Source organism: Dendroctonus ponderosae, unplaced genomic scaffold, assembly GCF_020466585.1.
Source record: "Dendroctonus ponderosae isolate FM_Combo_2020 unplaced genomic scaffold, Dpon_F_20191213v2 Dpon_F_20191213_2, whole genome shotgun sequence".
Lineage (NCBI taxonomy): Eukaryota > Metazoa > Arthropoda > Insecta > Coleoptera > Curculionidae > Dendroctonus > Dendroctonus ponderosae.
In genome coordinates this window covers 3,098,964-3,112,151 of record NW_026018165.1, presented here as the reverse complement: position 1 = coordinate 3,112,151, position 13,188 = coordinate 3,098,964, and the positions used below count along the sequence as shown (strand labels likewise).

The window sequence follows — 13,188 nt, the reverse complement described above, 5'->3', positions numbered from 1 at the left end:
TAGATTTAGACATTATAAATCTTATTAAAACAAACACTTATTTTGCTCAGAGAATCCAAAAATGCAATAATATATAGGGTATTTCATTTAGAAAATCACAACTTTGATACTTTTAGGGCTTTTGGGACACTCTGTACATTACAAAAATGTTTTTAAAATGTGCGACCGATAGGCGTCTGTGGATTCATCAAATAATAGTTTGCAAAAAACAAACGGGCAGCCGCAAACGTCCGTGCCGTATAGCGTGAATAACCTTGTATATCTTATTTACTGGGAAACGAAAGTTTGATGTTAAACGTATTTTCTAAAAGGTATTGTTTACATTTCAAACAAATAAAAATAATGTTGTTACAACTACTTTAAATTCATTCCGTTTCTAAAACAACTGCTTTGAAACTCTTTACGAGTTCTTCCATACCTTCAACGTTAGATTTTTGGATTTATAATTCACTTTTCGCCTGAGGTTCTGCTGCAGGACTTGACTCCAAAATTTCAGTGTGCAAAATTATCAGATATTCCGTTCTTATTTAGCTCAACTTACCGAATTGATTGCTAAATATTTCTGCGAATTATTGATTTTTCTTACGACAATGCATACTCCACAACCTCCTTCTTCACACATTTTCTTGGTACCGGTGAGCATTAATTCATCACGCAAGAACGAATTTAGTGTTATATTGGGGGTACATCTGCTGGTCGGCACTGCAATTGGTTTAAACAATAAAACCGCAGAACTTTTTTTTCACCTCATACAATTATTTTGATATTACGTTTATAAACGTAGTGATTAAAATCAATATAAAATAAAATAAGACTGTGGCACATTAAACATTTTGGATGGAAAATGTACGCTGTACGCATACTAGCAGCACATTTTAGTTATGCTCCAATAATATAAATCATATATTACAACAGATTAAAAAAAACAATTAAAATGATAATCTTTTTAGGCTGTCATTGCTAACATATTTATACATCGATAGTACAAAAGCTGTGAATATAGAATATTTTAAAATCTGTTTTATGAATATTTAATGCAATGTTGGTATTTTCATACTGTAAATTTTCATTTACTGAATGAACGTTTTAATGAAGTTGCACTCAAGCGTTTGTTTTTGAATTCAACTATATTACAAAATTGTATCTGTTATTTACATCAGTAACTTTCATGCATGTTAAAACACGTGTATTGAATTTAATTATTTACTTTAAGTGCGGGCATATTTTCTTGTTGAATTTAGGAACAAAAAGTTGGTTGTGCTTATTCCCGAACTTACCTTGATGCCTTATCCCGTTAACTGTAATGTCCACCTCACCCAACCTAAGCAATAACTTATTTAGCGGCATTAATGAACCATCAATTTCATACTTACAAATCCATTTTTAATTCCAGGTTCTGAATCACTAGCTATTATCCTAATACTTTTAACACGTACCTAGTCAGTGGCTGCTAATGTTTCTATGGAATATACATTAAAATGGCTCAACAACCTAAATTTATGTTGTTGCATGCAATAGCTTCATTTTATTTTACGTTTTCATGTTTGAAGGCCAGATAATGGACCAATTATAAAATTATATTAATTCTACATGATTTGTCATAATTAATTGTTTTCAATGTATTATTTAAACGGGTTGTGTTTACCGAATACTCTGCCGACATATTTCTTAATGGGATATTAGTATTAAACCGTGGATGCACAATTTTATTGTTTATGAGTACGGGTTATGCCGCAATTTTTCCATCCTGTTGGTACGTACTCAACATTTATGTTTTCTGGAACATGCATTTTATATTTGCGAGGAGCTTCCTGTCCCCTAGGCGTATTTTAAGTATTTTTATTGGCCTTACATCCATTTCTTCGAGCATGTCAATGTTATTATTAGTGTTGGTTGAGGATCTTTTCGTTTTATGCCCCGGAAATCCTGTCTCGTACTGAGAATATTTTCACAAACTTGAGCTTTTGTTCCAATTTATATTTTGCTCTCATATTGATTAATGTTCGATTTCGTTCCGGAGAGTTATGGAAAATGTCTGTGATTGGTCACTTTAGAAGTCACTTCTTATAACAAATAAAACAGGTTTGTCTGTGAATTTAACCAATTAATTTATTTTATAGGCTTTCTTGTGGTAATTAAATTAGTTTCACTCCCCTATTCATTCATGTGGAATAAAACACGTAAAATGACAATTAATATACATTTTTATTATTGGGAGATTCTGTTTAACAATTATTTATTTTAAACATGTACCTACTATTGTACCTAAACGAAACTGCTCAATACAAATAATTAAAAGCAACTATCTTTCCAGTATAACGTTGCTTAACCAATATTACACAAAAACCAATATCGGATTATTGGACCATTTTACAATAATAAATTATCACAGATGAGTAAATGTTTCTTATCTAAATGATGAATATTCTAAACTCTATTCTATATAGTTATCATTTTTGAAATAAAGTCAAATATCTTATAATTTGCATTAAATAATTTTGTTGCTAATTGCAATTTGCTGCGGTTCTTCATGCTTGTAACTTTTTTCTTTAGGTAGAAAAAAATTAAATGCATAAAACTGGTTTGGACTTACACAAGTGGAATATGAAATTAACACAATTTTAAGTGGGGCGTAAATATATCCCTAATACTTCTATACAATTCAATAAATAGATTTTAGACGTACGATTAAAGCCTACACTTATTACAATATATTTTGTTACACTAAATATCTTTATCAATTTAGTAGGTACAAAAAACCACAGCCATATCAAAATTTACATAATGAAGCTTTAGGTCATGGTTTCAAAGACTGAAGGCATAATTAGCGTCTTTTTGGTTGGGATTAATTTAACGATTTCCATGCAATAATATACAATGCGCCTTAATTAATTACAATTGCTGTTATTACAGGCCAACATTACCTATAATAACAGTTTTAGTTAATTTATTATAATATTATTTTGCTTTGTTCTGAAGCCGCTTGGAAACCAGGACTTAGTTCATAGTTCTTAACATTATATTTACAAGAAATCGAATAGAGCTTAACTAGTAGCACATTAATAGTTTAGTTTAAGGTTACGCTAATCGGATGCATTTAGTTTTTCGATTTTGAAATGCATAGTTTGATGTTTGAATAAAATGCATTCAAAATTTTGGATTTTAAGATTGAGTAATTTTGTTGAGATTTTGGCATACCCGTGCAATTGAGAATATCTAGAAATATTTCTTGAGTTTATCATAAATTAAGGTAGCGGATGATGTTGAGGACAGTAGTTTTACCATATAAAAATAATCATTTTCATAAGCTCTAAATTGTTACGCGATTTTATGAGATTATTTAATTGAGCTTATGATTAATAACCAGCATAGTCATATTCAAATTATACAAAAGTATGAAAATTTCCATTATCCACCCAACTTACACACAGTCAAGCCACTACTTTGCTATTACACCAACGTTTTTCTAACTATGGCGTTAAAAATTAACGTTATACTTAAAGGCAAAACTAGACTAACTATTCTTCCGGAGTGAAGAAAGAGTGAGGAGGAAGAAAGAGCACTTGCATCAACTTTTAAGCACTCTTTATGTTCATCGTAATCAATTCGAGTTATTGCACAATAATGCGTATGTATGCAAACGTCGTCACAATTTGCTGAAGATCTTGAATGGATACGAACTGAATTGGCTTTGTAGTATCTGAAACAAGTGATTTTCCATTTTACTTCACAGCATGTGGTTCTATAGTCATTATTTTAGTTTCAGTTTTAAATCCTTTAAAGTGCATATTTTGCCTAATACAAATGACTAATGGAATTTACGCCTAACCGTCAATTTATATCTATGCTTTTCATTTCTACTAAACGCGATCGAGAAACAGTTCCTCTTATTCGATGAATGCATGAAAAATAGATCATAATATGCGTAAATCCGGTTTTTAACTGAAAAGTGTAAATGTTTGGAACCTATTTAACCAAAATAGTTTTTAAGATTTTAAAAAACTGCAATAGTCCACATTCAAATCAATAAACGACTATATATAATTATATTATATACGACAATATAAAATTCGCATTTTTAGTTCTTGGTTTTATTTCACAGCAATCGTAAACTTTGTGAAAGTTAATTAGGAAAAAACGCACTGAAAACTATTTAATGAGTTTTAGGATCAGCTTTGTTTACATGCCAGATAAATTAGAATCCTCATTGAATCAGCCTTCAACAGAAAAACATGTTTTGGTCAAGACTTTTCGACAGATCTAATTTGTCTTCGTAGCAAAAGTTCATTTTCTTGTAAGTACTCTTAGATCTGAATGCAACGATATTTAATGAATTTCAAAATAATTTAAAATTTCTCAGTCTTTTTGATCAGTTTATCCAGATGACAAAACAGTTTTTACTTCTTCCGGACTGTGAAAAGTTCGAGGTATCTGAGTGAAAAAACATGTTTTCTGACTAGTAAAAAAGACTAAGTAAACACCTATATTTTCAGGATCCGTCATCATTAAAACGATTTTTTAATGCTTGTCATAAGCTCCGATTGGGCACTTTGAAGATTAACTAAGTTTCCAATTATTATGGTTCGTCGTAGAATGAGCTTGGATGCAATTGCAACTTGCTAAAGGCTCAATTATCGTGATATCGAAGTTTATAATACTTACTTATTAAAAACGCTGTTCTCCGTCGAGGTCTCTTGCGTAAACTTGTCTGCTAGAGTATGCAAATTTAACGGAGTTATGTCGTTAATTCCGTAGTAAGTGCTAAAGTTATACTCGACTACCCAATCCGCTTTTCCGTTGTTGTTGGCAGTCGACAGGTCGAGATAATACTGGGTGTAGTCGAAAACCTGGAACGAGGATAATTGCTTAAGTTTCGTTGAAGTTGCAAGTGATTTATCTATTTTACCAACTCCAATCAGTAAGTGAGCGGTTTCAGGGCTTTAATGATTATATGGAGTTTTAGTGAATGCTCATTATCTATCTTGTAGATGCGGTTCATGCGGGCCTTTAAATTACATAATGTATTTGGTATATCGAATGCATTCCCATTATGTGGGAATGAGATGTTAGTTTGGTTACCAATGAATAAAATTCGTAAAATTTTTCGAATATTTAGCGGATTTGCTCATTACATCACTTTTTTACAAATTGTAATTTAGAGGGCTGAAAAAGCAATGATGTATGGTTAAATGTAAGCCAAACTAAATATATTTTTTAAATATGCACATCAACATATTATTAATTGTAGTTATAGGTATATCAAATCGAGCAATATTGGTCAATAATTAGGCGAAAAGTTTTCTCCAAATTAACCCTTTAAGCGAATGAAACTAGGCTACTTGCCTAGGTATAGTAAATTAAACGTTGAACTTTACATAAATCTGCATCAAATTACTTAAACATGCAACACTAACTTTGTTGATAACTTTTCATAAAATTCCTTCAAGATTACCATAAAATCAATAGAATCATCTATTCTAATATTTAGCGAGAATTCCCGGAAGGCACAATATTATGCATTAGTTGGAAACAAAATACAATAATGCAAATTTATCACACAACTAAAACACAAACTTCGCAGGAATTATAATGTAAGTCAACGCAAGCTGTCAATAAACTTACACGTTCCAGATTTGCTTATGCCGTTTCTCTGTTTGGTAGGTGCAAACAGAGTTTATCTTAAACCTATCTAGCTACTAGCCGTGTTTAAACAGTTTGAGCACACAATATAGGCCGTGCCATTGGCAAATTTAACTGAGGATATTGATAAAGTCTTGATCTCCAAAGTATATGATAATAAAGAAAGCTACTGTTATATGTGACCTTTACCACCCGTAACTGATAATTTTTTTTAGAAGAAGACTTAATGGAATAGTTTTCTGGAAATAGTACATCTATGCTTCGAAATTGCAACACTAGAAATTATACTTAATATCCGAAAGCTCAACATTTCCTCGTCTTATCGTTTCAACGACGACGAATAAGGCGGATTTCCGAACCCATAAACCTATTCCGAAAGCATATGTACACACATAAAGGTGTTTGCAAGGGAACCAAATGGTAGCTGATAACTGCAAACCCATTTCCGTTTCCGATATTTCGTATCCCCAAGTTGAATCTGCAGTATTGCTGTTTGTATAGTCAATAGTGCATCGTTGGCAATTTATGTATCTAATCCATTTATTTTCATTCTGACCTGACGTGTATGTGGATTTCATATCCATTTTACAAATTTGAACATTTATACTAACGGGAAAAGTAATACTGTGTATTATAGTTTTATCACACATTGTCATAAACATATTTTCCAAAAGAACGAAGTTGTCGTCATCAAACAATTAAGAACATTTTTAAATTGAATGACAATCGAAATATAAGAATAATTAAAAAGTAGTTGAGGTTGAACGAAAAATATTTCTTAGAGACAATTGCATTTAATTTGAGTTAGTGTAGATACCATAATGTCACCCAGATTCGTTCAACCTGTTTGCATGGACATTTGAGAAAATGTTTGTCAGCACCAGTTATTACTAGCTCGTAAAAATGGAAAGGTTCCAAATTTGTTTAAAAAAATATATTTTCTAAGTAATTTTACATATTTCGAAATATCAACGTTACTTGTACCACACCACTTTACAATAAAAAAAAGCAAGGGCCGACGGAAAAAACTATTTACTGTTTCGTCCGAAATTTCTGAATTTCATTATTTGCTGCTTATTATCTTACCAAGATTGCGTTGAAATACATAATTTTAAAACACCAAAACAGAAATCTAATATTGAATAAATTAATAGAAGAGCGACTAATTTGTAAAATGCTACGTGGATAAATATTGAAATTTACAATTATTTTGGCAGTCATAAAAAAATTATGTTTTTTTATTTCGCTTTGAGATAGGTCTGGGTATCAGCACCGGCTCAGTAACTCAGTTTCAGTGCTGGGAAAATGTTTATAACTTTTTTAGTTGTTTCTTCAAGATTTCAGCATTTTTCAGTTTTAGGACAGTTACTCGTTTTTCTTAATGCTCAATTTTCTAAAGTTTAATTTGAACACTCGCCTCCTTTGCCGCATTGTAAAAATGGTTGAAATCCCTTTCCAGCTTCGAATTTGGGACAAAAATGAAAGAAAGGTCCTTTGTCCTTAGTTCTGTAGGAATGTTACAAAAACTTTTTCAGTGTCGAATTCGGGACAAAAACGAAAATAAATTTCTCCCGTTTTTTTCCCGAAAACCATTAAGGTTTTCTCAAAGACCGATCACAAAAATAAAAGTTTTTACTTGAAAGCGCAAAAAAATATTATTTTCTGGTGTTTTTCTTTATTTCTGATAATCATGCATGCGGTCTTTTCAGCCAAAAATGACAAAATTAATTTTGTTCGAAAATTTCTCTCATTCATCGTTTTGCTGGGAATTTTAGAGAATGCTTACAGGTTTGGAACGAAAACCAAAGAATTTTATTAAGTTTTTTGTCGAAAGTAATTAAGATTATCTTCTATAAACGACTAGAGTAAAAGCTTACAAAAAGTTATTTGGAAAATTCGCCACCATCATCGCTCTGAATATTTTTAGTATCTTTAAAATTTCAGGTCTTTCCAGCTTTAGCAAAGTTTTTCTTAAGCAAGTCTTTCTACGTAAAAAACCACTATTTTATAAAATTTTACTTAAAAATACTGACAATATTCAGGTATTTTTTGTGAAAAATGATAATGTTCTTTGTTATTATAATAATAATGTCTAGTGTAATAATTCTCAGTTTTAGGGTTTCAAATTTACATTTAACACCAACGGAGCCAATATGCAGGCATTGAAAGTTTAATGTTAAACCTGCTAATGTTACCCAAAATGGCATTCTCCTTATGTATTTCGGTTGGCAACTAAGATTAGAATAGACTTTATCCGTTAAACAGCCTTCACAAGATAAGCCGGATATATTTAATTCATGTATTAGAAGAGATAGTTTACCAAAGTTATATTGCGAAATGACTCGATCTAGAGGGAAGTTTCAAGTTTGTTTCGGAAATTATGTACAAAGTAAAATTTATATCAAGAACAGGGGACAATAAGCCCCGATGTGGATGTTATTTGCAATTAAGCATGTATCATGACATTCAACGATAATATACGTGTATAGCAAGTTATTTGGTTGCCAGATATGCAATTAAATATATTTCTGTTCCAGGAATTCTAGTAATTTGCGAAATACTGAAAATCAAGTAAAATTGGTTTTCAAATGGTGATAGCCTAATTTAGAATGTATACGACCAAATGTAACTGTACGAATTAAAAGTTTTAAATATTTTTCGAATAAAATTTGTAATCGAAAACTTGTTTATTGCCGTATGTATTTCTGATAAGGAATACTAATCATCTACGAAAATATTATATAATACATACACTACATATAAGTACACGGGTTCAATTGGGTCTATAGTCTTTGTTCCATTACATCTACCCTAATAGAACAACATCAACTACAACAAAATACCATTCTTCGAAACTAGGCCATTCAAGAATCTAATGGCTTATTTCATCTCAAGAGCATAGAGCTTCAATATTAATGAGAGATCCGCACCCTTGTAACTCTACTAATTTACGTACCTCTCCAGAATACTTGTCAAATTTATATATCCTTAGGCCGGGATTATTGGGTCCATCGTGTGTCCTTTTCGGAGTTATCGAAGGAGCCAACATTGCCCAAGATATAGGTCGACCTGAAACAAAGAAAATGTTTTCTTTATTGCCTTCGTGTATTTTGGGGAAAAACGGAAAATATTTAGCTACACATTTTCGTCTATTATTATTTATTTATTGAGTAAGTTTGACATTTTTTGAGTGAATTTGAAATTTATATTTTTGCCTCAACTGAGACAAATTTGAGGAATGAGTTGAAAGTGTGTCTTGTCAATAATATAATTGGAATTAAGGAAAGGCTGTTATAAATATAATTTTTGTGTTTCCTCTATAAAGACATTGTATTGCTCGTTTTGTAAAATCGATTACCGAATGTCATTAATTTTGCGTATAATTCCCCGAACATATTTTTAATGTTTCTACGATTAAGCCCATGGACATTAAGCGCATTAAAATAATTTATTATTAAGTCAGTCTTGTTATTTTTAACGTTTTAACAAATTTAGTTTCAATAAAACTATATATATAGATAATAAAAAAACTCAATTTGAATGGTTTAAAGAAGCAACTCGAAAAACACCACCAATATTCCTCTATTACTCTCTATGATTATTACTATTTAATTCACCGTAATTTTATGACCAATCTTATCAATATCCTCATTTTACAGCATTATTGTTCCATTAGGCTCGTTACACTTGCGGTGGGCCACAAAGCAAACTCATTAATCAAATGTTAATTAAAATCGAAATCCATATAACTGTTATCTAATTATAGTATGTGTCCGTAACTAATTATTTGCATATTCAGTTGTCAACAATCGAAACTCAATTTGACCATCGATAATTGCCATTTGGTAATTATAAGATTTATGTTGATAAATTTGCATGAGCGAATTGAAACTTCGCCAAATTAATTTACTGCTTATTTTGCGAGGCAACGAGGCGACTCGAACAGTGTTTCAGCAATTGTTGTGCAAAAGATACGATGTCAAGATATTTAAATTAAAAAAAGATTGCCCTGCAAGGAACCATTTAAAATGCTGGCTAATTCTTCTGATTAATTTGCAAATACATTTGTTTGCTAAACACTCTGTATATTCGCCACTTATCTAAACATGTTCCTTCATACAAAGTAAAGGAAATAAGTGTAATACTTGTAGTCAAATTCACTAAAATCGGTCAAAAAGTATCATGAAATACTGAAACAGAACAGTAATATTAATTCAAAAGAAAAATCATATAATACCCGAAATAAACACGTATAATGAAATCGATGAGTGCTCTTAGTTTACATATGCAAGATGAGAAAATGTCAAAAATAATATTATTTTAGTATTTCATTGGGAGCACTCTAATTTTAATGCTTTCTGAATTTTAATCGATAATAAACATTGCAAGATTATTTGAAAATGGAACCCACGTGGTAAAATAATCAGTCTGTTTTAATGAAAAATTTCAGACAAAATGACTGACAACTTTTAGATGTTTAAAAATCAGAAATGAAGAATGAATATATAAATAGGTAATAAATAGGTTAAAATTAGTTATGGGCTCAATTACATAGTAAAACACATTTTATTAAACATTGTCTAAACAACTAACAAACTAGATATTTCTAAACAATTGAGTGATAAAACCAAGTATTTCCCTCAAACTGCGTTAAATGTTGAGTAAATTGATTATAGTAGGTTAGATTGAATTTTAGTTAAGACCCTAAATTCACTTAAGTGTATATTATATCGTTTAAAGTTATAAGGAAGAGAGAACTGGAAGGAAACGTAAAATAATGGATGAATAGGGAGTTGTAATTCAGTAATCGTCCTGGTTTTACCAACCGAGAGCTTTATTTCAAGAAAATTGAAACTTCTTACGGACAAAAGAAAATATGGGGGTGTTAGATCCGCGGTAGTTCAACATTTTGCTATATTTCTCCTAATGGAGACAAGTTGTTAATGACTGCGGAAATTCACGTTTAAATGCATTTTTGAGTTTCCATTTTACGTGTAAGTGTCAGATTTTTCTTTATACAGTCTATCAATGTGTTGAGAGACCGGCAATGTTTCTAAACCTCTGAAATTATTTTGTAATAGCAAATTTGTTTTTAATTGAACTCTGAACAACACGAAATACACTTTCGATTGATAACACTTAAAAGGTTCGATTTCCCGAAGGAATCTTAGATCCCATTTGACAGTATCGTAGCCAATAACAGTATCTTCAATCGATTAGCTATAATGAAGTGGCCTTATAATGCTATAATCGTAACCTGTACCTTTATCACTTAAGAGACTGTTTGGGGTTCAGCAATTACAGTTCTCGATTATTCCAAGACGTGATATTTTGCATTTTCACTATTTATTGACAACTATACGGTTTGCTAATTTGGATCACGACATTTTCCATGTAAATACCAGTTTCGTTTTTTGCCAGCAAGTTGTGGTTATATAGTTGAATTCATATGAACTAACTTGGACTACATTTGATGTACGGATAATAAAATTGCCACTCGAAACTGTGGACGGGTTTTCTTTTTCAAGATTAAATATTTCCGTGCAAATGACTAACTCTGCCCTCCATGACCATTTATTAAAGAAATGTTTAATTACCTTCTCGTCCATACATTAAGCACGTTGCAGTAAAAGCTCTGGAAATCTGGGACATCGTAATTAAATCGGAGCAAAAAGTATGTCTGTAGATGACAAAGCCACAAGGTTTCAAAAATCAGAAAACTCTCATTTCAAGTCCCAAATGAATGGTTATTTGTTTATGAACTTTGGTAATTTATGCAACAGCATCACTAGCCTTATAATTATTTGTAGTATATGGCGATGTACAACAAATTTGGAAAGTATTTTATGGAAAACCGAATATGGAAAATCGGACCTAAAATAAAAGTTAGTTTTTTATTAATATAACAGTATAACAATATAATTATAGTCAAATTTTGTAAGAAACCCACTACGGGAAATTCAGGTCAGGAAGCAGCATCTCTAACTGTACTGTGTAGGTCTTTACAGCTTGATTTGAGTAGTTCGGCATATATTTAACAAAAATCTTTTCCTTAAACCTTAACCTTCATCAATAGTGAAAAGACAAGCTCAAGTTTCCAGAGAATGTTTTCTCGCATCTGCACAACTCTTCGTAAACACCGTCTGGCATTACAAGGATGGCTCCTGCGTCCCCTGCCGAGTTTTCTCCACCGTATTTCACCCTCTTTCCCGAAATACGGGTATTGCTTGCAACTTTAGACGGTATTAATGCATACTTAACTAAAGCCGGCGACTTAACTTGGTTAAACCACTATTCCGACCTCCGCTTTCCTAATAAATTGAATTAAGATTGTGGATTTTCCGAGTGGTTGTAAAACGCCTTGGTGTGAATATTTTATGGCAGAAAACATTTACATAAGAAACATATTTTTGAAAATTTATTGACTTTCGTCATAATCTCTAATTTGTGCACTAGTAAGAAGTATAAATTAGACCTACCGCCATAAGTAATATTTCTGCAATAATATTTTCAGCAACAGAAAAATATTGCAAGTTTTGAGCGGTTTTTGAGTGCATGTGATATGTAATCAACAGAATTTGCACTATTCAATATTTAAAGATATGTGCACATTGAGGAGTTTCCTAGGAAAGCTATTCAATGTGCTAATATATATACAGGGTGATTCAAAATTGACGTCATTTCTTTTAAGGGGTGATGGAGGCTCACTTGAGGAGTACGAGGAAAATATTGAATTTTTTTTTTGAAAATTTCTAGAAGATATTGACAGTTGAAGATTGAATTTCAACTTTGCTATTAAGCATTATTTTGAAATTGTTCCATGTTTAATTGGTAGCATATTGGAATACTCAAGCATTCAAAAAGAAAAATTTCGATCTTTGCTTCAAATTACGAAAATTTTCGATATTGAAAAAGTTCTGTTCTACAATTTTTCAGGGGAAATGCTACAGTAACATAGCAGCAGGTAAAAGAACTTACGCCAACAAAGGACTTTTTTTTATGAAAAGGCACAACAGCGGCTGTGGAGAGTGGTTCCAGGAAGATAGTGAACGGCAGAGGAACAAGTATTGGACATAATCGAATCAGGGCCTTCCAGGGGCACTCAGAGCACAATAACTGACACATTCCCAGGCACCAAACAAATACCGGCTACATTCCTACCACGTTTGTACGATACACACAGCACAAGGAGATACAAATGGAGCACGAGTTAATTAACTGAATACGAGAAGCTGCTTGATAAGAGTGGATAATAAGGAAATTACACAGGCACTGGCTTGTTTGGAGTTAACAACTCAAATGTTTGGTGTTGTATGGATTATTTATGTAAACACCAAACCCCGAAGAATTCGAGGTGATGAAAACAGGCTGACATTTCGAAATAGGTCCCGTCATTCAACGATTCCTGTTGAATTTACCGTTTATCCTTGTCTATCTTATTGTCACTCTCTATTTATCCATGGTTACCGGAATTTTAAATAATAACGAAGCAACAGGTATTTGCGCAATGTTAATTAGGCAGATTACCTTGAAAAACATTGCTGCCGT

The 13,188-nt window shown here is 31.7% G+C and overlaps 2 protein-coding genes across 2 annotated transcripts in view; both read right to left on the bottom strand.

Annotated features, from left to right (window-relative positions):
• The window catches only part of LOC109536954 (xanthine dehydrogenase), a 15,781-nt gene extending 14,266 nt beyond the window's left edge, over positions 1-1,515 (bottom strand). Inside the window, exons 1-3 of the mRNA XM_019903442.2 lie at positions 1,374-1,515; positions 1,278-1,321; positions 542-702 (exon numbers count right to left, since the gene is read on the bottom strand). Coding sequence (XP_019759001.2) covers positions 542-702; positions 1,278-1,321; positions 1,374-1,381 — 213 coding nt within the window. The 5' untranslated portion in view covers positions 1,382-1,515. The remainder of the gene's footprint in view (positions 1-541; positions 703-1,277; positions 1,322-1,373) is intronic.
• Positions 1,516-2,186: 671 nt separating this feature from the next.
• Positions 2,187-13,188, bottom strand: part of LOC109536950 (acid sphingomyelinase-like phosphodiesterase 3b) — a 127,817-nt gene continuing 116,815 nt past the window's right edge. The window contains exons 7-9 of the mRNA XM_019903436.2: positions 8,597-8,709; positions 4,663-4,847; positions 2,187-3,700 (exon numbers count right to left, since the gene is read on the bottom strand). Coding sequence (XP_019758995.1) covers positions 3,451-3,700; positions 4,663-4,847; positions 8,597-8,709 — 548 coding nt within the window. The 3' untranslated portion in view covers positions 2,187-3,450. The remainder of the gene's footprint in view (positions 3,701-4,662; positions 4,848-8,596; positions 8,710-13,188) is intronic.